Source organism: Melopsittacus undulatus, unplaced genomic scaffold (assembly GCF_012275295.1).
Source record: "Melopsittacus undulatus isolate bMelUnd1 unplaced genomic scaffold, bMelUnd1.mat.Z mat_scaffold_415_arrow_ctg1, whole genome shotgun sequence".
Taxonomy (NCBI): Eukaryota; Metazoa; Chordata; class Aves; order Psittaciformes; family Psittaculidae; genus Melopsittacus; species Melopsittacus undulatus.
In genome coordinates this window covers 33,306-58,249 of record NW_022994308.1, presented here as the reverse complement: position 1 = coordinate 58,249, position 24,944 = coordinate 33,306, and the positions used below count along the sequence as shown (strand labels likewise).

Genomic DNA, 24,944 nt, shown 5'->3' with positions numbered 1-24,944 from the left:
TGAGTCATCGGAACTTACTCATGTTGCCAAGAGCAACTTCTATATTTACTTCTGTCTTCAGATGAAACAGGTGTAAGCCACTCTCCAACAAATAATTTCTCATTTACACTTTTTAAGATAGATTTTCATGGGAGATTGTCCACCTTTTGAATGAATGCCTTAAGCTCACACCTGTCCTACAAATAACATTTATGGCAACCTTTATGATTAGCATATCTTATTATGCAATAGCAAAGCTTATTTTCTTCTTCTTCTTCTACATTGTCTTCATGGCAACTGATTTAAAACTGGTGCACCTGGCAGACATCATTTAATTTCAAAGGACTTTGGTTCTCTGGGACATGTTAGAACAACACGTGTAGTATAGGCAGTTAAATCAAACCCTGCAGAAGAAATCCAGGGTATGTTACAACTTTTCACCTTCCACCAGTACTCTTGGAAATAAGGGATGACAGAACCGACCACTTCTTGTAAGTTTTTGAATATCAAGGTAATCTCACAAAAGTAGAATAATCAAAGTGTTTCAAAATCCTGGGCATCCAAAAAGCAAGTCCTACAGATACCTCCATATAGCTTCCTGCTTGTAGTCATTGTAAATCTGATACCAGTATGCTGAATTACAACTTAAAATGTACATCCATCCTGTTTCATTTTGCTTATTGTTCAGGTGGGCCCTTGCTGATGGGGGGGATCATACAAGCATTAGCTCTGTAATACTTGCTGCTCTCTGAGGCTGGCTGCTTTTTTACTCCTTTAGAAATATTTCCTGCACTCAAAAATCATTAAGATTTCAGGGTTTTTTTTTTCCATCAGAACTACTACAGGTTTGTGCATCACACCAGGATTTAGTCTTTTTTTTTCTGCCTGTTCTGTTGTTCCGTAAGTTCTATACTTGGAAAAGACCTATGGAAAAGATCCTTGTGGTCTTTAAATACAGCTTACAGTTACCAGTACACAGAGATTTTTTCTAAAGATGGGTCATGTGGGCAGGATGCTAACATATCTGTGCGAGTCTACAGTTATCAAAGACTCTTTCTTTATGTACATTTTGTCCAAATAGTAGTGCTTACAACTCTTCTATATGGAAGACTTAACTCTTTTAATGGGTAAGTGGCTACTCAGTGTTTTTCTTTAAGTAATGGCTCCAAGCCATCAAATCTGAGCTCACGGCAATGTTGGACACTTTGACTGGTGCCCACTGAAAGACAACTCTGTCTACCCGTTCTTCTAAATTTCTTCAAAGGTCATGAAAAAAGCTATTCAGCATATATAAATTGTCAGCATTGTTATAATTTAAGTCATGGAGGGAAAACGATTGACCATTACAACTCAGCTTAAACCTCAGCTCCAGCTTTCAGCAATGAGGAATTACATGCTTTGTTATCATTTCACCACTCTGGTTCATACAGAAAAATGCTTTCATTTGCATTTCACTAGAGGCACAATGGTACAAGATTTCATTAGGGAAAGACATTGTTATTTCTGAATTAAGAAAAATGTGTATCAATTTATCAAGTGTATATTATATTAAAATCAGTGTAAGTGGCATGCCCAGTATTTGTATTGTTAGTGTATCATGTCACCAATTAATAATAGGACCCACTGATGGTGTCTATATATAAATTAGAAAAATTACCTGTTTAATTTCATTAGCTGCAAATTACCATTCATTAGCATATACATTATACTGAGCAGCAGTTTGAGTAGTCCACATGAAATAACTCTGTGTTAACATATCACTCTGCTTGTTAGTTTTACTGATTGTGAGTGAATGAGAGTAATTTTCCATATCTGCTTCATCAAGAGGCAACTGTAACCTTTGTAAGCAGTTAAGATTTGAGTTCCCATTAATGCAACTGAAAATACACATAAGTGGGTGATTCTCTGTGGAAAAGGTCACTGTGGTCTTTAAAGCTTGCTTGCAGTTGTGATAAAAGGTTCAGAAGAGGTTCTCCTTTTATAATGATGGAGGTGGTGGGGTTAGGTATCCATATTGCTGGAGTCCACATCTCAGGGCCACCACAGGTTCAGTCATTCTCTTGATCCTCTCAAGTCCTGGTGCCAGCCAGTGACCTGATACTACACTGCACTTATCGAAAGAGCAGCTCCTTGAGATGGGAAGGATGGAGATACCTGTGTTCACTGACTTGGAACATGCAAACTAAATTTGGTTGGGGAAAAAAAACCTGAAATCTCTCAGAAGGGGTGGGAGCTTAGGCAGAAGTTCCACAAATATAGTGGGAAAGGACATCTGGCTGTCATCTAGTTCAAACCCCTTTTCAGAGCATGGCCAACGTCAAAGCTAGTGCAGGCTGCTCAGGGCGATCTCCAGCTCAGTCTGGATGGAACACCTCCAAGGATGGAGATTACTCCATCTCTCTGCAAAAAGAATTTACCATATGCCTCTTCCCTTCCACAACCTGCAGACATTGCCTCTTGTGCTTTTGCTGTGCACCCCTGAAAGAGATGATGTTGTTTCGTCTTCACTATAACACCACTTTAGACAGCAGAATTACATCTTTCCACAGCCTCTTCTCTAGGCTGAACAAACTTGGTCCCCTTGGCCTCTCCTTCCTGTATTGCTATTCTACTGTGTAGCACATTATGTTATATAGCACTTTATAATTTATTTATTGTACTTTATTTGTAAAATTACTTCTAATAGTTATTACTGTTTCTTACTTTGCAATTTTCTGTTTCCTATTTTATGTGTCATATAAAAATAATTTCATAAAAGATACTTATGCTTATCTTTACAGAAAATACTCCCAAGGTGACTGAAAAGTAGTTATAATTGACAAAGACTCAGAGAGGAGTAATCTATTTAAATTTCCCGTAATCATGGGATGTCTCCTGCTCTGTGTGTTTATCCTGAATTAGTGGGACAATGCCATGTGTTACAACTTTAAATTGAGGATATAAAATTAGTCAGGATAACTGGTATGCTGGTGTGAATTTTTCATATGCCCACAGGAAAAAAAAATCTAAAAAAAAAAAAAATCAAGCATTTTGATTTAATTCCCTAGGATCTAGTTCTTCAGACTGTATCAGAAGAGTAAAGTCAAGAGTAAAATCATAAATTCACCAGAAGCCAGATCCAGAGATGCTCACTGTGTTGACTTTTACAGCATCCTCATTGTAAAAAAAAAGCATAGCACACCAAACTATTACATAGATTCAGCTTCAGGTTTTGAGTGCAGCACAAGCTTTCCAAGTTTATCAAAGTACTTTATTTGGAATCAAATACATGTTTCAGTTCTGCCTACAGAATTGGAACAGTGACAATCTCTACTAACCACTTGCAGCGCTGATGTAAGAGCAAGGAAAAAAATAGGTAATCATGGGCGATTATAGGAGAATATTGATGTTTAATTGTAATAGCATGCATCAGAACCACATAGTCTATCACTCTACTGGGATTACTGAAGAAGTAATATACTCCTGCTGCAGTAATAGTATGTATGAAATTCATGCGTGGATAAAAAAATACTTGTATTTAACTGCTATTAAGTGCATCACACAGCTTGAGACAAGAAATTGTGTTTTATATCAGCAGGTAGGAGGGATATGTGTAATGCCACTGCTCCTGGGACAAGTTTGTAAAGACTGCAAGGAAAACATCAAAGCTGTTGGTGGTGGTTTTGATAGGTATTGACAGGAGAATGGCTAGGTTAAATATTTCTTTTTCTGCTCTGAAGTTGATTCTATACACTTCTATGTTTAAAGGTATGGATAATAACTTAATTAAGGGGTTTGGTTGGTTGTTTGCTTTTAAGTTCTGAGTATTTAACACATCTTCTCTGCTATTAGCAGAATTTTGAGCATTGCCTCCTTCTTACCTGGTAGGTATAAGACTTCCAGAAAAAGATTAAAAGAATTTTCATTATTCTGATAAGGAGCTAGAAGAACCTTGACTTGCCCTAATAGTCACAATCTTAAATAAATTTCACAGATAGAAAACCCTATGAAATTAAATTCTAAAGCCTCATTTATTAATATCTCTAGCTAAAATTAATTGTTTATTCATAGGGTCATCTCTGCCTTTAGCAAGGTGCAACTAGTGATATATTTAGCCATATCACCAGCATTCTTCTCTCACAAGAGGTGTTCCCAGGACTCAGTATTCAGGGCAGTTCTGTTTAGTATCTTTGCCAGTGATCTGGATGAGGGGATCAAGTGTACCCTCAGTAACTTTGCAGATGACACCAAGTTGAGAGCAGGAGTGTTGATCTGCTGAAGGATAGGAAGGCTCTACAGAAGGATCTGGACAGGCTGGATCAAGGGGCTGTGGCCAGTAGTATGACGTTCAACAAGGCAAAGCACCAGGTCCTGCACTTGGGCAAACAACCCCATGGAACACTCCAGGCTTGGGGAAGAGTGGCTGGAAAGCTGCCAGTGGAAAAAGACCTGGGGATGCTGGTTGACTGAGCTGAACATGGGCCAGCTTGTGCCCAGGTGTCCAAGAAGGCCAACGGCATCCTGGGCTGTATCAGAAATAGCGTAGTCAGCAGGACTAAGTAAGTGATCATCCCCCTGTACTTGGTGAAGATGCACCTCAGATCCTGTGTTCAGTTCTGGCCCCTCACTGCGAGGGAGACATTGAGGTGTTAGAGCAGGTCCAGAGAAGGGCGAAAGGCTGTTGAAGGGTTTGGAGCGCAAGTGTGATGAGGAATGTCTGAGGGAACTGGGGGTGTTTACTCTGGAGAAGAGAAGGCTCAGGCGGGACCTTATTGCTGTCTACAACTACCTGAAAGGAGAATGGAGTGAGGCTGGGGTTAGTCTCTTTCCCGGGTAACAAGTAATAGGAAAAGAAAAAATAGCCTCAAGCTGCCAAGGACAGGTGTGGTTTAGATTGCATATTAGGGAAAACTTCTTCCCAGAAAGCGTGTCAAGCACAGAAACAGGCTGCCCAGGGAAGTGGTGGGTCACCACCTATGGAGGTATTTAAAAGATGCGTAGATGGGGCATTTAGGGACATGGTTTAGTGGTGGACTTGGCAGTGCTGGGTTAACAGTTGGATCTGATGATCTTAAAGGTCTTTTTCACTCTAAACAATTCTATGATTTTAGATTGACACGGACCTGAAAACACTTTGTGATAAACATAAAGGAACAAATGAAGTGGATTCAAAGCCAATGCATGAAACTTAATAACCAGGATAAACAGAGCAATACTTGCCTTAGGTTATTCTTATGCAGTAGCTATTCATTACACTCATTCTGTGAAAGGTGCATTTGTAAAAAGTGCAATTTCAAAGAGAACAAGATTAGATTCTATGAAAATTGTTAATAAATTCTGCTCACATGCCCAATCTGGTGCTAGCCAATTTAACACAGATTCTGTGAAAACAAAAGTACAATTTGAAGCTCCATTTTTACTCAAACAGAATATTAGCTGTGGAACTCTTATCTAGCTTTTTTGTCTTTTTCCAGTTATTTTGTTTTGCAATATAATTTACATAATCACTACTGTTACTATTACTCAAATATGCAATTAAAAAAATCTTGGTATTCTGGGTTATAATGGGTATCAACCCTCCACAGTGCAGCTATTTACATAATTACTATAAATGCACCATCAGTAACTAAATTGCATGTCCCTGTGTTACTCTTTCAGCTCCTATAATCTTCTCTTTTACTTTGACTAGCTCCTATTTTTAGATTATTCAAGAAGTTTTCCAGTAATAACAAGGCTGCATTAACTTCACTTGGCCTGTTTTTTTCTTTTGAGCAAAGCAGAAAAATGACTGATTTCATAGGAGCAAAGAATTAGACATGTGCTGCCAGTCCCCAAATCCAGCATTGTGCTGTTGCACACCACACTGCCCGGTCTATCTTTTTGCAAGCAACATGTAAGAAGTAAAAAGTAGTTAGTTTTTTTTTTTTCCCGCAAATGCTTAGCAGGATATTCCAGAATTTGATTACTCTATTGAATACAAATTATCTTTCATTTCCAACTTAAACTTAATGTTATGTTTTCCGTATTTAAATGCTGGGTATAAACCAGTTGTGGTTACTGCTGCTTATGTGGTGTTTGCTAGTTCACCAAGTGTGGTCTGAGCTATCACAGAAAGCCTATTTGCTGTCCTTCATAAAATAGCTGCAAAGGAGAGAAAAAAGTCCCTGCAAAGCAATTTATTACTAACAGTCCTTCTTGCTTATTTCAATGTTCCCTTTACTTTAGATTTGAATTCCTCTTTTTGCTGTTCATAAATGTTTTCTATTGGATGTGTAAAAGTCCTGCTCAAGCCAAGTCACTGAAATCATGGAGCAGGAAACATGTCCCATCCTGGAACCCCCCTAGTCACTTGGCCACCAGCCAGCTGTGGTTAAACTTTCACTAACACTGCAGTATAAGCTGCCCTCAGGAGCAGGGGGTTTAAAATCATCTGAAATGGTCCCTGCTTCTGCACAGACCTCTGCTGCCAGACATCACTGTGCAGGTGCCAGTGGGGACACATGGGGATACGTCCTGGTTGGAAAATGGCCCTGTGCCATTGGCAAAATGGAAGGCAGAAAGCAGGAGAAGAGAGTGCTCTTCAGCTGGTGAAAATACGTGAACTTTAAACGGGTGTTATAACTTTGATAAAAGGCACTGTCAGATCAGGGTCAGCCATCACCAGGTCTTCCTTTGAGAGACAGTTCCTCTGAGCAAACACCCTTCAAACCTCAGAGCTATTCAAGTACCTAATCTTGAGTCTTGTGCCTTACAGAGACCCCTAGTTTCCAGCTGCTGCCTCAGACAGGGGTCTCATTCTGCCCCTGGGTCTCCAGAAGGCCTGTGTATTTGTCGGGCCTGTGCAGACATGCTGGACATCCTTGAATACAGATTCTCTAAAATACCACTAGATGCTTGATTAAACCCCTGAATATTTCCGTATTGTTAACTTCATTGTATACATAAATTACATTTCTAGTGATTAAATGAGCTTTTTCTAGTTTGCTGAGAACAGACTAGCACACCACCACCAGGTTGCATTTCCAATAAGCTATAGCAATACCAGAAATAGAGAAAAACTTGTTCCTACTGTGATTCTGTGAATAAGTGACAAATAGCAACAATATTATGGCTTGATACCTAAAGGAAGCCATGTTCTTTTGTTTCTAAATTTCTGATTTTCAGCATTCACAAGTCAACAGAACCCAGATATCAAGCACCTTAAAAAAAATGGTTTATTTTTTATCCATTTGCATCATTACTCAGTAACAGATTTCCTGTGCTGTGGATTGCAGTTTTCTTTATTGTATTTATATGTGACTGCAAGCTACAGATTGTAATAAACATGCAGCTTGCTGAAACTGTTATGTTTATTTGGATAATAAAGCCCCGTGAGATTCAATATTTTAATTACATATGCTTCTGTGTTTTGCTATAAAACATGTTAGGAAAAAAGGCTTAAAGAAACAAGCCTTCTAATGCCTTTGTGAAGTTTTGCTGAGTCTAATTTGTAATGCTTCCTGTATATAAATGAAGAAGAAATGAGATAAACAGAACTATACCAGTTTGTATTTTTATCAGGAAAATATCAATCAGGCAGTACAAGAAAATAATTGACACTACTGATTAATCTGTCCTCAGCACTCCTGTATGAGCGACTCACACAGACTCTTCACATATGAGAAAATTATCAAATGCCAGAAATCCCGTTTAAAATCCTCAGATATGTGTCTCCCTTCCTTGTGTAATGATGACATACGAGGAGAGCAGTAGCAAAATGGAAGGTCTGTAGCTCTGCAAGCATCCTCTGGTAAGCTGTTTTTTGTATTCAAAGTGTGTTGCTTGCAATGCAACTCAGTGGTTTTTGTGCTGAAAAATGTTCCTTTCTGTATCTATTTCTCTGTATTTTTAGATTAAGACTTTCCCATCAAGCCCTAGAATGATGTAAGGAAGTCTGGTTTGAAAGTTTCTTGAACCTGCTAACACACTAGAACGATTTCTCCCATAGATGACTTGGTATGTCTGCTTTCAGGACAGTGACTGAGCACTGGAACAGGTTGCCCAGGGGGGCTGTGGAGTCTCCTACGTTGGAGATGTTCAAGGCCCGCCTGGACAAGTTCCTGTGTGATGTACTCTAGGTTACCCTGCTCTTGCAGGGGGGTTGGACTAGATGATCTTTTGAGGTCCCTTCCAACCCTTGGGACTCTGTGTTTCTGTGATTCTGTAAAAGCTCAGTTCAATAAAGCTGTGCTGACAACCCTTTCAAACCACAGAGGGCAATAAAGTACATAGAAATTATCCTGCAATTACCTTGCAGGAATCAGTTATTTGTTAATGTGTTGGATTAAAAGTATCTGTATGCGGAAATAATTTGGAGTGATGGGGACAATTTGGTTGATCTTGTTTTAAGTCCAGGAATCTATAGCCAAGTTAAACTCCAGTTGCTCTTGGTGGAAGATTATATTGGGTTTGTGTGGTAAAGTTTTGGGGGGGTACATTTTATGGTGTTTTCATCTGTATCTCTGCATCTGGAATAAGGTGGGTTTATAGATTAGATTTCAGTTTTTCAGACATGCCAACCCACTGTTCAGCTTTTCATTCAAAACTGACATCTTCCTTCTCTGGGGTTTCCTTGGAAACTGAAGATGAAAAATTTTGCTAGGGCTTCAGTTTCAACAGCTGCCCCCCTCATGCACAGTATCTACTGAGTACTGGCAACTTGAATTAGTAGAAGAACACAGACTTTCTATAGGAAGGACTGAGCTGTTTATCGGTCTGTAAGCTGGATAAATGAAATGATCGTTATTCCAAGTTGCTCCCTTTTCCTCTCAAATATTTAAGACTGAATGAGCTGCTGACCTGAAGTGGCATGCACTCTGGGAACGTTTAGCAGAGACTCATACTTTGAGGTGCTGAGCTTTCTCTAACCCACAAAAAGTCAGAGGGGACGGAAACCTCACAGCAACCCTGAGGACTGATAATCTGTAATCAGCCCCACACTCTGGAGAGTGGAGTTTGGGTTCATCTTCAGATATTTTTCCTTCTCATTTTTAATAGGAGAATTTGGTCCTGGCCACTGGAAACAGACTCAGCCACTGTACATACACACAGCATGTCTTTGTAGCTCTCAAAGTGTAGGTCTTCAGTTCCGTTTTTTTTTTCTCTTTCCTATATATGAATTTTCAAACTAGATGCTGGCTTAGAAGATAGTAACAAATGCTCCCATTACTCAGTGACTACTCAGAGGACCAGGTGGCAGAGCAGTGACAAAACTTTATTTTGCACTGGGAGAGGAAACCCAGGCCTTGCTCTGGATTCATGCTGATGTCCATTCACAACGAGACCACTCATTTCTGAGGACCTACTTGTTTATGCTGGGGAGTTAACTTAAACTAGAAGCTACATCACATCTTGTGTGTTGGTGGTGATGTGCATCATTTATCCACGATATCCCAATATGCTAACCCGCTTTTGCTGCACCCCCAGCCCTATCACAGTAGTGGGAGGGCTAGAGCCACTCTGGTGAGCACCTGGTGCCCAGGCAGGTTCAAACACACCAGCTATTTTCTTCAAATTCAAACTATTTCCAGATGTTGATATGCTGTTAACATTTACCCACATCTGGATATGGAACCCTCTCTTGGTACAATTTGAAGAATGTTCTTCAGATATTTCGCAAAGATAATTGTAGTTATATCCAAACTGTAATACTTTGCAAACAGAGCTTTACAGCTTTGAAACTCAGACATTTAGACAAGCCTTTTCCTATTGGACTTTTGCTACAAACATGCATATTTGGAATAACTTAAATATGAATTATTAATTTTACCTAAAAAAAGGAAAATACTGGATACACATTCAAGTGAACAAAATATACAATGTAAAGAAAATTCCACAATTTTTACTCACTTTCTTTGTTTTGTCCATTGCCTTCAGTATGGTTATGTTTAAGTCTTCCAAGACTGATAAAACATTTTCATACTCTCCTAAGTGCTGGGAAAAGTATTCTAAAGGAAGAAAAACCCATGTCAGCTATTAAGGACCTGAGAAATGTTTCATGAAATACCAATTTTATCATGTCTGAATTCAGTTATGGTGTTATTAACTATCTAAGCATATAAAATGAACAAGAGTTACAATGAAAATGATTTTTTTTCCTTCAAAATCATTCCCAGAGTACTTAATATCATAAGCAGTGTTTAAAAACATTTTCCTTCAATAAATGAGTTGCCAAATTGACAAAAATGAAAAATGTCAGTTTAAGAGCTGAAACAGACTGACAAAATATCTGCATTTTCTTTCTAAACTGCATTTCCAGTCTAATAGTTTACTTTACAGTTACTAGCATGTACTAAATCTGATTATTTCCATATAAAAATGAGTAATTCTCGTAAAGCCCTTAGAGGACATACGATCAAGGGGGGTCTGCTGTGAGTTGGGGTCAAGTCGGAAATTAAGAGACCATCCATGGGCTGGCCAGAAAGGCTTCTAGTCCCAGGTACTGTGATGATATTTTCAACAATTATGATGTATGCAAAATGCTTTTAACAAACATCATGGAAATAGCATAAGCTGTGGGATATCCTTGCATAGGTGTTCAAAGCAAAGGACATTTTAACAGAAAGAGCTTATGTAAAATCAGGTGTATAACTCAGAGGCATTACAGTTAGAGGAAGGGGCAAACATGGGAAATCATGACCCAAGTTCCCATTTGGCCAATGTGATGAAACACAATACAGAGAGGCACAGAGGGGAAAAAGCATGAAAAAAACATAACATTAAAGCTAGAGACTGTGTTAGACAAGGCACCTGGACATCAAATCACCTGGAAGAGCATAAAAAACAACATCTAAATAGCAGACAGGAAGAACAAGATAAGATGGGATCTTTCTGAAATAACATATAGAAATACTTGGAGGCTTTTTAGGGGTCAGCATGAACTTCTTGAGGGAGTCACAAAACATAAAGGTTTCAAGGACACTGAAACATAACCTGGTATCACTGAAAGATTGAATGAAATTGTTTAGAACAAAAATGTATTGTAAATTAGCATTCTGGAAATGAAGCTCCATTTCTGACAACTTGACTCAGAAAGAGCTGTATAATCACTAGGTTAAACACATGTTCAGTAAACTTAGAACCAGGTTCACAGATGAAAACTATGAAAGATTTAAAGGGCAGCTGAAGCAGCCCATATTTAACAAAACCAGAATGACCATAAGGCTGATAGCCCCAGCCCTCTGGCCCTGTAAGCCTCAAGGAGCACATCAAGAGCAGTAAAACTCTTGTGGAACAAGGCCCCCTGCCTTCCTTGGTCAGGTTTATATAATTTTGGCCAGATGTTCAACCAGAAGTCATCACAGCCCAAGTCACTTCACCTGAGTCACTTGCCATGTATTTACAAGCTACAGGCTGAGTAGGTTCTTGGTCATGGGTTGAGTCACTGTGAGTGAGTAAGTGAGCTGGCATTGAACTTGACAGTATTTTCAGCTTTTATAAGTCTTTAACATCACTGGCCAATGGAATAGTTATCAGGCTGTCATCTTTCCCTCAGAAACAGACTGGTTTTAACAAGCATAACTGGATTATTTTATGATGTTTTATGGAAGGACTTGCAGAAATTCTCTGTGGATTGTTTTCTGCTGCAAACAGCACTCCTAAATCAGGTGCTGTAAGATCAGCTAGAGAGCAAACAGGGTTTGGGGGAAATTACAGCTCAGAATGGGGTACAGAAATGGGTAACTGGGCCTTGCAAGAGGGTTTTTCTCCTTGTGGTGAAGGATGATAGAACTTGACAAACTGCTGTCATCACTGGCTCAAGTTGGAAGGACACAAGGAATTTTCTTCCAGTGGGTTACTAATATGACAATCTCTTTCAAAATTGGCAAAGCATACCTCTGAAAGTGATAAACCGACTAGAAAAAATATCTCACATGAAAGGGAAATAAAAGTTATCTATCTATCAGAACAGATCTTGAAGCTCAGAGAATATGGTATTGATTAGGAAAAACATCTTCAAGGTAACTTCTGCAAGTAATGGATGACAGTGTAAAAAGGTTGTAAGTCAACTTCATTTTCCCAGGAGTTCTTTCAATTGAAACTATTTTCTGTTTGAGCGACAAAGATTAAACAGGGAAAAAAATCGTATCACATGATATGTTCACTTGCGCAGGGCTGCCAAAGGCATAGGTTATTTTAGAACATGGAGATTATGTATTCTTGCCCCAAAGGGAACTTACCGCAGAGCTCTTCTGTGTCAAGGTTGCTGGAAAGATAAGATTATAGAAGGTTAGTAAGCTTAGTAATTTATTTTTGTTGGATTGGTAAACAGTAGGACTTAAAGATTAGCCTCACTCAAGGATCAGCCTCCCTACCTGGGCTGTAGCAGGAGACGTGAGTGCCTGGCTCTTGCTGGACTTGCTCTTTTGCCTTGGGGAGACTTGTTCTAAGCTGAAGGCAATAGCTGTGGTGCAGCCTTTCTGAAGGTTGGCTGCAGGTACAGTCTCCCTTCCCAGTCACAGACTTGTTTGTGTTGGAAAGGACCTTAAGATCATCCAGTTCCAACCCCTGCCATGGGCAGGGATACCTTCCACTAGAGCAGGGTGCATGTTCCCGCTGGCACCTTCCCACTAACCAGCAACCCCCTTTGGGGTTCCTCCCCCAGGCTTTGTGAACCATGATGCAGAGTCATTGCTCCTCAGGCTTTACACACTTGGTACCAGTGCTGGCAGAAATCCATCTAAACACCAGAAATTGGGGAATTTTTCTCACCATCTTTCTGCCCATACTCCTTTTCTGTTGTTGTGCTGGACAGCATGGCTCATGGAGCTTAATTCTCTATGCTAAATGAGGGAAAACTTGGTAACTTTCTCCTGTTTACAATCTGCACTCTGCAATAGGGTTCCATTGGAGAGACAGTACAGTAGGAGGATAAAACCAGACACAGCCCATCAGCATACATAGTTCCTAAGAATTTCTGGACATAGAAAACCATTTCATCAGTAACTACAACAAAATTAGTGATGTGAAAAGCATAGCTGTATTGCCATATTCTCATGCCAACAATATTAAAATACATAAATACATTCAAGTATCTTATACAATTCAAAGCTGTTAATTTGAAATAGACTTCACCTTGATCAACTCTAACTCTTCAGCAATATTTTCTCTTTGAGGCCTTAATAGTTGAAAGAAAAAAATGTTTGACCTACAGCTCAGTTCTGAAGTTAGCACATTGACTCTCTTCCAAGGAGGAGAAGAAACTGATTATTAAAGAAACTTAAAAGCATGAATGTCCTTCTTGAATCTTGCTGAGGGGTGAATACTGAATGGCTTATTGCACTTAGGATTTTTTCACTTATCTTTTTAATGGGATTTTTTTATTGACCTTTTAATAAAATGATGACACAGTATTATCTTAAAGTCAGTTTCAACAATGTTAACTCCCATACATCTGACTTTTATTTCATGAGGGAGAGAAACAGAGAGAAATTACATGATCCTGGTTGTTACAAGCTTGCATACTCAGGGCTATAAAGACTTCTGAACACTTTTAACTGATTACGTAAATGAGAATTTCCTACAACTTTTATTAATTGAAAGTGACCTTATCTGCATTTGAACAGGCGAAGCTGAATGGCTGCAAATGAGTCTTGCAGGCTTATTTTCCAGTGGCCCTGCTGGCAGGTATAATTCACGGTCTGTAAGAACTGGTGCTGAAGCTGAAAAACTTAACTCTTGGGTCCACAAAGTATGTGATGGGGAAAAGTGTCTGCGACTCCTCAATGCTGTTCACCAAAGATCACTGCTGCATCCATTATCAAATGTGTCTCTTCAACCACTTCTACAGTTCAGCAGTCATTTTTGGAACAGTCCAGACATTCACTTTTTGAATGCAAATTGAAACCCTGAAAGCTGGAAATTGCCCTGAGTGAAAGGCAGTGACAGAGTAACATTAAATTGACAGAATTCGCTGTTAAAATGCCTACTCTTTCTCATTGTCCCTGTATTTTCTGCCCCTTCACATCATCTGCCCTAGTGCATTCTCTCTTAATGGGTAGCTTGATAACTGTGTTTTAAATAGCCTTTCACACTGCTTAGCAAGTTGAATTCATGTTCTCTTTTCAAATTTCATACTGAAATCCATTCTGGTCCTTGTTTTCTGCAGTATCCTCAGCAGTGTGGTAGTTGATATAGTAAGGGAGTGGCTCAGAGACTTTCGATGTTGTGGTCATGAGAACATTGCTGTTATTCCTAGTGACATGAGCAACACAGCTGCAAATGGACTACAAGTGAAAATGGTAAAGTGTTTAGCTGCTGAATTTATTTCAGTTAGAGGCATCTGAATAGTGAGAAAATTATTGTTCAATGTGATTTATGCAGCAGCTTTCAAGAAGCCTGTGACAGAACATAGAAATGACATAAGAAACATGGGATTTTAGTCTAACATACTGAAATATTGTTCTCTATTACAAATACCCTCTGAGGCTCCATTGTTCCTGACATTCTGTTTGAAAGGGATGCTCATCTAGGCAGGGAAACTATAATTTCTTGTCACTGATTATTTCATTTGCTCAGAAATAATAACATGCTGCTTCAAACAGAGTCATGAACAACCATAGGAGTTCTTTTTCTGTATACAAACAATTTTGAGCTCCCTGCAGTATGCTACAGAAATAATTGAGGAAGTTTGAAATATATTTAATAGTACAGCAGTAAGGTGCACACCAGAGGGCTGTTCCTGCATCTCAGTACTCAGGTTTATAGTTGGCACCTGTTAATCATTTTCAATGGGTAATGTATGCCAAGGATGCTTCTGCTTAGACCTATAATCTGGTAATGCTGAACATGTTATTTGCAGTATTTGCTGGATGACTCACATCCAGATGCCAGCACTCCACTCATAATAAGCACCTGAGGCAGAGGGTACAGCCAAATGCGTTCACGTCATGTCAACATGAGAATTTTTCAAACTTGTGCTCTCAGTTTGCTTCCTGAGTACTAAATGCAGCCATTTTGCATGTCTGACTTTGTGTCAAAAAAATGTTTTCTACCTAACATGAGCTACTTTTAGAGGACTGTTGTAAATATTCCACAGAGTAGTCCTGATCATTGCAATGTTGATCATACCTGTTGCTCAGTGACAGAAGCTTTAAGCAAATTCACTTCAATGAACCATGGCAGAAGTGCCTATTTGTGATGCCTCTGGAAAGAAGCTCAAAATGTAGTAGTGTAAAGCAGCTGTGATCATGCTCTTGTTCTGCCCACCACAGTCAGGTGTGACCTGGGGCCAGCATGGGGGGAGGGAGGTTAAAGCTACTCTACCCATCCACTGGTGTGAATTCACCAGTCCACAGCCCCATCCACTGACCTGACACATACCATTCTCTGGAAGAAAAGAAACGTCTAGGCAGAGGTATCAGCAGAAGATCTGTATATTTTCTCTGGACCACAAGAAGAGGCAGTGGCATCTCTTCAATACAGGAATTATATATAAATCATGGACTCTAGTGTCTAAAGAAGCTATTTTATTGAAGAATCCAATATATGAAAAGACTTTCTGAACTAACTTAATTTAGGAAATTCATTGCCATGGGTATCATAGCAGGAGAACGATAGCACTTTCTTCAGATCTCTCTTCATTCTCAGATACAAGAGAGACTTATTTCAGAGGCTTAAACCAACCCTTTTTGGGTCCCATTTGCACATCTCTTTGCTAAATTTGGTTTCAGGGGACGAACATTCAAGGCTGGTATATCCTATTGTTACGTAGAAGCATATAATTTGTGACTGAAAGGAATTCAGTGTTACTTAGACTGTGCAACTGAATAGACATGCATGGACAATCTCAGCCAAAAAGATGTAAGCTCTTTGCAACAAGAAAGCCTGCATAACATCCCATGTCAAGTCAGCAAACATTGAAACATGTGCCCCAACACTAGAAAAAGGGAGAGGAGAAAGAAGAGGTAAAAGTGGGACAGAAACTCCCAGGACTAGTCCTTGGGAAACCAGACTTGCTGCTGCCCCGAGGATACCTCTGCTCTTCAACCCCAGGGCTAGCTGGGCTGTGCAGCTTCTGCGCTTCTATAGGCAGCAACCGCTAGGCTGTGACACTCTTTGTGTGTGGCAGGACTATAGAAAAAGAATAAAGGTTTTTTTTTTTTCCTGACTAACAATTCATCTGGAAAAGAAGCCAAAACTAATCCTCTGATAGGCAGTGATTCACAGGGATGTGATGACTACATAGCTGGCTAGCCACCTTAATCATCCAAAATGTAACAGTCTCTGTTGCTAAAAGTATCTTAATGATCCTATTAAAGGTTACAGTGCCTGATAAATCTGTAGATAGCTGTACAAGGGCTGCAGAGCTATGATTTTTGAGAAGATGTGAGGCAATACCATGGTGGGTTTTTTTTTTTTGCCACAAGGAGCAAATTTCAGAGTTTTCACCCCGTAGAAGCTGCTGTTTCAATTCTAGTTCTGTCCCCAAATCTTTTTTTAACTGTGTTTATATATTGTTATACAAAATTATTTATTGATATACAAAATGCACATGTTGATAGACATAACAAACCTGTTGTGGTTCTTTAGGAAACCACAGAGTATGGAAGGGACTAGGGCCCTCAGACTACGCCTACCATTATGCAATGAGCTCACTGCTTGGAAGCCAGTGTTATCTTCTGAAGAACTGAACTGATTCTAGGTCAACTACATTTAGGTCAATGCAACTGAAACTCTTCATTACAGTTTGATCTTCCCACTGTAAGTGATTCTCATTTTTTCTGCAGAAAGCTGAATTTCCCATTAAAAATAACCATTCACATGGAAAATGTCCAAGCAACTCTATTTGTAACTCGTCTTTCTGACCAGAGGATCTGTTAGCATCAGTACTTGTGTAAATCATTCTCAGTGAACTTGTTTTGTTCAGTCATGAATTATCAAACTATATAATCAGCTCACAGTCTGACCAGTCTCTTGTTTTATTCTCTGTTCTTCATTTCCAACTGATTTATATAGCTATTGTTTTGAAAAGTGATAGTTAAAACTAATAGCTGCATTGCATCTCTTAAACAGTAGCAAAACACGCCTTTCTGATGTCAGTACTGCACCATACGCTTGAAATTCTTATTCAGTCTAAAAAAATCTGGTTTAAAAAAACACTCAAACCCCACTGTATTATTTTAGTAATGCAATTTTTTTGCATTCAATAATTCCTTTTTAGAAAAACATTTTCACTCACCTGCAGTTCATCTAATTAAAAAGCCTGTCTATAGCTCATGCTGTTTTTAATAAATCTTTTTTTAATTCACTGTACTTATAAGTTTATTATTTTTTTCTGTGTACTTGTATTGAACAATGATACATCAGCAATAGCATGAGACTAAAATATGCCTTCCACCTGAAACAAAAGAAACCCATCCCAGGCACAGATAATTACTATCCTAGACTACTGTTAAGCTACTGAGGATTTGTCATTATTATCTTTACAACCAGAGTCTTGAAGGAAGCACTGTGGTGTCATGTAACATGCATTCCATTTTAGTTTCAGTGCTCAGTGCTAATGCAGGCTAATGCTGGATGGGTTCCCACAATTGTTAAGGATAATGCTAATCAACCTGTTGCTCTCAGACATCAAATTGGCATCCTTTGGAGTTGGCTATTCAGGCAGATGATCTCAGCATTCCTCTTTTGGCCTAAAGGAGGAATTAGGACTCAGCTAATGAAGATCTAGGCAGGTAGAAGGAAGGCAGAATCACTTTGGGGGCTGAGTCCTAAATGCAGATAGCCGTAAGTGCGCTTTGTGTCCAACCTCCCCTTGCCAGGCAAGGAGCCCCAGTGTATTCAAAGAAGTTGGGAGGTTTTTCTGTAGACCAGCTGTCAAGAGCCTGAGTAGTTGGATAAAACATAGGCATCTAGTGTTGTGTCAGATGCTCTAGTATTTCTCCCACAACCTATGTCTCAACTGCTTTGCCTGTGTCATCCTGTCCACCTTGGGCTGATGTCTCAGGTGGGAACATCTTAAATGCTTATACCTGGGCACTAGTGCTGAAACCTATGTGAGCAAAATGACTTCTTAGGTGGCCAGTGACTTCACTGCTATGAGGAAGCCTTAGATACCCTGCTGACACATACGCATGCAAACATAGATGTGTCTCCATAGTGCCAAGTCCCACCCCTACATGTGCAGTATGTGCAGTATGACAGACTCTCTCCCAGATGCCCACCATAAGCTCAGCACTACAAGTGGCTGAGCTCTCAGGTCCTCACCAAATTCACTTCTGGCTTGCACATAAACTTGTGCCACACACAAAGGTTTAATGGGACCTTACCTTTGGGAGGTTGCCTGTGCCTCAGGTCTGCCTTAATAGTTCTAGCATCCCTCTTACCTTCTAACTAAGGTCCTGGCTGAGAACTTGTTTTACCAATGAGAAAAGTGAGAAAACCAGGCCTAATTCCCCACTGACTCATCCAAGTCAGTAATCAGTGAAGCTTTTATCACTGTATCTCTCCAGCAGTGCTGCAGACTGAATCCCCTTGAGATTGTCTGCATGTCTTTTAGTTTGTAATTTTGCCATATCTTCTCATTATCTTCTGACAACTTTTCCTAAGGATGCCATTATTCAAAAACAATTTCCATGAAAGTTATGAGTTGGGGAAGGAAGGGAAGAAGGATAAGGGTAAAAGGGAGGCTTACATTTGTGCAATGATTGCTAAAACCCATTCACCAAACCATTAACTGTGCCAAGGATTCTTGCTCTGCTGAAACATGGGCTCATCAGAGCTGATATTAAAATTAAACTGGGGCAGATTTACCAAGGAAATGAGCGATAAAAGTATTCACCCCATAAGGCCACAAATTTCAGACTTTTCCCAAATACTTCTCTCCATGTATAAAAAGATCTGTGCTGCTGATAATTTCTCTCTATTTCAGGCAATAACAAATGTAAACTAAATAGCTGTATTTCTATAGAACTTCATCTTCTGAAGCTGAACTGTGATGAGATCCTGTCTTGCATGCAGATTGTTTAACATTCAGTAAAGGCATGTCCATGTAATGCAACCTACTAATTGTTTAGAGCACACTAACCCCCAAGTTAGGGGTTTCTGCACTGGGATAATCAGAAGTTTAAATAGCTCCTTCAGCAATATCACAGTCCTCAGACAGCTGCACTGAACATACGTACACACTGGATTGTGAAACCAGATGAAAGTTTATAGAAATGTTTAAGATACAAAGTAGCCAGTAGGAATGATGCACACATTATTAAAACATTTAAAATATAAATTTACAATAAAAATACAATTTTTTGCACCTGATTAGATGCAAACATGGGAAGCAAAAGATCTTCAGATTTGGATTTTGTGTATACATTAGGGATTTAGTGATTCAAAAGGGCTGAGAAGTGAAAAAGCAATGGAAATAACACTAAAAAAAATCTTCTATATTTTTCAAATGGAAAGTCAGCAAACCCAATTACATTCCTATTAATCTTCCTATTTAATCTGCAAAATACTCTTGTGCTCCAACCTGCTGTTAAAAATAGCGCTTAGGAGAATATGTTAAGAAACACGATGCTTAAGGTTGCAAGACAGCTTTATTCTACCTTACACTTCTCGGATATTGCCTTTGTAAAAGTCTGCAATTTCTGAAAACATGTTTCTTGTAGGTTAACATCATTAGCTCACTTTTATCTTCAAGTGGCTTTGAGCATCAGTCCCTGATAGCCTTTGGCTTGAGCTGTGTGTATTGATTTATACTCGTGCCATTATAGTACTCTTTGCTACACAACCAAAATCAAGTGTTTCATGTTCACTTTGACAGAGGAGTTAATAACTGGGATGCTCCAAGACAGCAGAGTACATGTAGGTCTTCAGCCTCAAAATTACTTCAGACATGAACCTATAGACCATTGTCTTCCATGAGGCTGTGTTTATCACCTTCTCTCTCAGCCCCAGGAAAGACTTCTGGTGCTTTTACAGCACCTGCATTTGCCTCCTCATGTCAAATGTATGTCAAATCAGGAGGCAAAGATGAGCAATTCCTCTTGCTCACAGCTGTGCCCCTCATGTTGATCTAAGTCATATTGTGGGGGCTTGACTCCTGCTCAACACACTGTCAGAATCTATCTTGGCCTTCTGATACCCTCAACAGATCTTAAGATCTTGCCCAGATGCTTTTATTGTGGCTATTTCTGGGCTGTCCTGCAAAACCTTTAAACCATATGAATAAGGGGAGAAGGATCATTAGTACAACTCTAGGTTGAAGCTCAAGTCTTTAATAGTGCTCTTGATTTCTTGCCTGTACTTTTTAAAGGTCTTTAAATACAAGACACTGCTTTGCAGTAGATCCAAGTGCTAAGTGCATGCTAGAAAACGAGAACCTGGAGACCTGGCTGCTAACACCTCACACCTAATTACTGCTGCTTCAACGCAAAGCCTTTTTTACACTGACAGAGTGAGGGCATCTGAGTAGGGCCCTCCATAACAGCTTCTTTATACTATTTAATGGCATGTGATTGAATAAGGATTGCCCAAGGGTTTCATGAGATCCTGGAAAGCACATATAGAAGTGACTTTCAGTGGAAAGTCAATGCCTAATTGGCTTTCAGCTTCAATTTGAAGTAATGACAATACTGGAAACTCCACTGAAAGAAGAATAGTTTAAAGCTACGCCTCTAAAGCAGTTACCTTATACTACTTAGATGTCAGGAATGCTAGTTGCACGGCCTAATGAAAGTGTTCTACTGCCTCTTTATGTAGCTTTTGAAGCACAGTATCTCTGAATAATCAGAAGTTGCTTGTTTTAGTGAAAAATATTAAAATTTAATGTATTAATTAATCTCAATATTATCTCCCTGTCTTCATTAAAAAACAGGAGACTGGCATTCACTGGGTCACCAAAATGGCCCTTGGTCCAGTGTCCTCTTGTTTCTTTGTGGTCACTGGAGGCCTTTAAAAAAACAACAACTTATATATTAAGGCCTTGTGAACAGGTATGAGCTGGTCTGTCCATGAGGGAAATTTCTGTGTAACTGTGTTTAGTTGCCCTACAAACTAATAATTATATTGGTTTATGGCTCAGTAGATGGAAGACCTCACCTCAAAAGTAATTGTTTACAGTTTCACCTTTTTGTTTGCTGGTTCTTACAAATGTAACTTTTATATTAAAGGACCTTCAAGGAATGTAAAACATTGTAACAGTACTAAAATATCGGTAAAAATAAAACCCTTTCTTTTTGCATGGACACAGTACTTCACCTAATTTGGTTGTCTGCATAGTGATAGCATCATTATTATGAATATCATACCCTGTATATATTAACTCATACATTTATTTCTGGCAGTATTACAAGAAAAAATGAATAGACATTAAAAAAAATCAGGCAATCCATTTATATGGCATGTCTTTACTGGTACTAATTTAATATTTAGATTTCCTGCAAAGTAATGTAGAATTTATGAATTAGAAAAAAAAAAATAGCCACAAAGTAGTCTACATGTAAGTACATTCATAAATTGCAAAATATATGTCCAAATGCTGTACTGAGGAAAGATCCTTAGGTAATGCAAATTTTCAGTAAAAGCAATGATCTGCCCCAAATGAATAACCTGTACTTCAGGATCCAGACAAATTGGAAATACAAATTCATCCTGACATAATAACTCCTGTTCAACCTGGAATCTTCAAGTGGCGGTGACTAACTCCTACTCATCTCTTTTCCTGGTGATTATGGTCACTGTACCAAACAGTAAGGTGCAGAGATCACAGTCAATTAGGCAGACAAAACCTCAGTTACTGGGAAGTTAAAACCCCCTATTATTTGCCCTGCTGTCACACTAAAAATGGTAATTGCTCATTTTAGCAGTCTTCCATAGCCTCCATAGTTTCCAAAGGCTTTGTAACAGGTATGTTACCTTAGATGGCTTAGTCTTTTTCAAAGTTGATAATCTTCTAAGTCTCTCTTCACAAGATTGACATTAGGACCCCTGTAACAGGGAGTTCAAAAAGTGTTAAGCTGATGTAAGTTTTGTATGCTTTGATATTTTTTTGAAAGATTGCTGCAGCAGAGCTGAGAACTCATACTGATTGAGCTTGTGGCCCATCAATATCTCAAGGCAACCTGTCCCTTTTATCTTCAGGCTTTGAAGAACAAAGACTCACGCACAGAGCAGATAGTGAGGTTTTGAATGCTGGCAGTGCTACAAGACTTAGCGCAGGTGTGGAAACAACCTGTCTGCTCTTGTGACAAGCTGAGTATGAAATCTTGAGATACTCCAAGAAAGGATCTAGTGGATCATGACATGGTTCCTTAGCTCTCTGTCCTAAGCATTTACATGTAGCATAAATCATTGTGTAATCTCAATGCTTACAAAATATTTTCAGGCATAGGGAACTACAGTCTGCATTTTGTAAATAGTGAAGCAGAGAGAAAATAAATCATTTGCCCAGAATTTGACAGAATCTGTATTTAAACTGGGTAAGAGAAACAAAATAGCCTGTGCAAATAGAATCACAAATGAGTAGAATTTCTCACCTTCCCCTACCAAAACCCACCCACAAACTACTTGAGATTTATAGGCACAAACCATGATTTTCAATTTCATTCCCTTGGGTAATTTGCAAGTAAAAACCATCACAAAATAAGTGGTTTGGGGATTGTTTGATATGGACATGATTCTCCTGATGTTTATGTTACAAAACTTCCCAAGGTTCAATGAACATTTTGCTATTTTCTTAACCAGATGGTTAATTTGAGACATTTTACATAACCTGCCCTTTTCAGCAAATGCCAGTGAGTAAAGTTTTTTCTGTCCTCATTATATCTGCTTCATGTGATTTTTGCTGGAAAAGCTATATTAACAAGAAATTTATATTGTACTGTTCAGATGTCTCTCTTTGCTATATCCATCTGATATTTGACATGCTCCATCTTGCCGCCTGCCTGATGACAGGGGTTCTCAAAAGCTTTAAAAGTACTAAGGGAAAAGCCTTCAAAAGACTATTTACCTCTGTTAAAGAGCAAAATCAAGCACTGCAGAATACTTTTCAGCCGCAAAGTCAGGCACTAACCCTTTTACCAGTTTAAAGACTTAATAAAAAAAACCCAACCCAAACTCAAAAAGCTTATTATAAGTTGTTATTACCTGTTCTACTCTATAACCGATATTAATCAGTCAATACAAAGCACCCTTTCTTCTGGCTGGAAAATGCAATTTTATAAGGGCTTTTTTTATCCTTCCACTTGTTCATTTCCCTGAAATCCATCCTTCATGATACTTATTCTCTGTGACTTTTTGTGCCCTGCTTTTTTGCCAGGCTTTTCCTGGCAAATGACCTCTATCTCAAAATGGCTGTTGTGACAGTTTCATTACCTGTTCTCAGCTTATAACTGTATGTAATTACATACATATTACTGAAAAAGTCCTTGATCGGAGTAAGCATTCCTTAGCAACAACTAAAAACATTGATGTGTTACCAGGATTGTTCTCAGACTAAAGCTGAAAGCACAGCACTGCACCAGCTACTAAGAAGGAGAAAAAATAACTGTTACAACTGAACCCAGGACACTGTAGCATTCAATGAAGTCACACCTATTCTTCAGGTATGCCTATCTCTCAGATAAAAAACCCTTTAATGTTATTCTTACTTTTCCACATATTGTTCAGATCCAGATTTCTCTGCTAAAGAGAAAAAGTTTAGAAATAAAAATATCTTACAAATGAAAAAAAAAGCTTTACAAATCAAATGAAAAGGAAAAAATAAATGTAGAACATCTATTTTTTTTTTTTAATTTGAAATGTTACATAGTCATTGAGGATAGCTGCCCTTACCAGGATGCTTCCTGACAAACGCAGACAAATGGAATCATGGTAAAATAAAACCACTTTCATGCAGATATGTGGTACACATGAGGAAGACCAAAGCTGTATGAAACAGCTCTGAAATGAGTGTTTGGGTTAAAAACTTGCATGGAGGTCCTTAACCTGCTAAGCAAATTCCCACAGTGTTCTAATAAGCACTATTCATTTTGCTAGGATTAGACATACTGCATGCTTTATATTACTGAAGATCATATTTGTTTTTGCCACTGATTTTTGCCAATGTATTTGCCACTGATTTTAAGAAACCTGAGGAAATAAAATGTTACATTTATTTATTCTGTACATGGTATCTATTTATTTTGCAATCTTCTGCTTTGAATTTATAGCACATAAGCACTTTTGATAATTATAAAACTATGGGAAGCAAGGGAAATAACAACAGCCTTCTATTCTTATCATGAGGGACATCTCATTTACATTGCTGCTTCTCTTGTGTTGTCTGTTTATCTGTGAAACTGCTGTCTTTGTTGCCTTCTACCCCGTGTTTTCAGGACCTAAATCACATTACTGGAACATGCAGGTATTTCTACAAGTTTAGAAACACATCACTTGTAACAGTTTAGAGCCATATGCCACAGCCAGCTTCCCTCATGCAGCGTTTTCTCTCAGACGTTGTTTTCTGAAATCAGCCTGATGTCTCTTCCATTCTCAGGTACAGGAGAGTAGCACTGTAATATTAAGAAGGGGGCACTTACTCATTGTTGTGTGTATCAATGGTGTGAAAAAGTTCATGTAGTTCTTCTCCACTCAGAATTCCGTCAGCAAAGTAAGCTTGAATTCATCAAAGGAGAGTTTTTCCATCATCTGAAACAATGAAGAAATGGAAAGTGCCTTTGTTTTGTTTATAGTTTTGCTTGTTTCAACACAATGCAAGAGGAAACTATTAAAACCTCTAGCTCTTCAGACTAAATGTAGAAAATTTACGTATTTGATCAAGACACATGAAGAACATGATGCTAAGTGCTGTTGTGTCAGCTGTTGCACCAGAGTTTTCAATTTGCCTAGTATCTCTTCCTCTTCCTTCTTATCTTTCAAGCAAAGTTAGTTTGGTGTCGGTAAGTCTTTATTGACAAATGCATGAATATAGTCCTATCTTTGCCCAGATCCCATTCATTGTCTCCTCT

At 38.8% G+C, this 24,944-nt stretch overlaps 1 protein-coding gene across 1 annotated transcript in view; it reads right to left on the bottom strand.

The window, feature by feature from the left end:
* The window catches only part of LOC117438506 (N-terminal EF-hand calcium-binding protein 1-like), a gene marked incomplete at its 3' end in the record, with an annotated part of 43,698 nt that overhangs the window by 8,501 nt on the left and 10,253 nt on the right, over nucleotides 1-24,944 (bottom strand). The window contains exons 2-4 of the mRNA XM_034073999.1: nucleotides 24,516-24,591; nucleotides 12,177-12,202; nucleotides 9,847-9,944 (exon numbers count right to left, since the gene is read on the bottom strand). Of these exons, the coding sequence (XP_033929890.1) occupies nucleotides 9,847-9,944; nucleotides 12,177-12,202; nucleotides 24,516-24,591 (200 nt within the window). The remainder of the gene's footprint in view (nucleotides 1-9,846; nucleotides 9,945-12,176; nucleotides 12,203-24,515; nucleotides 24,592-24,944) is intronic.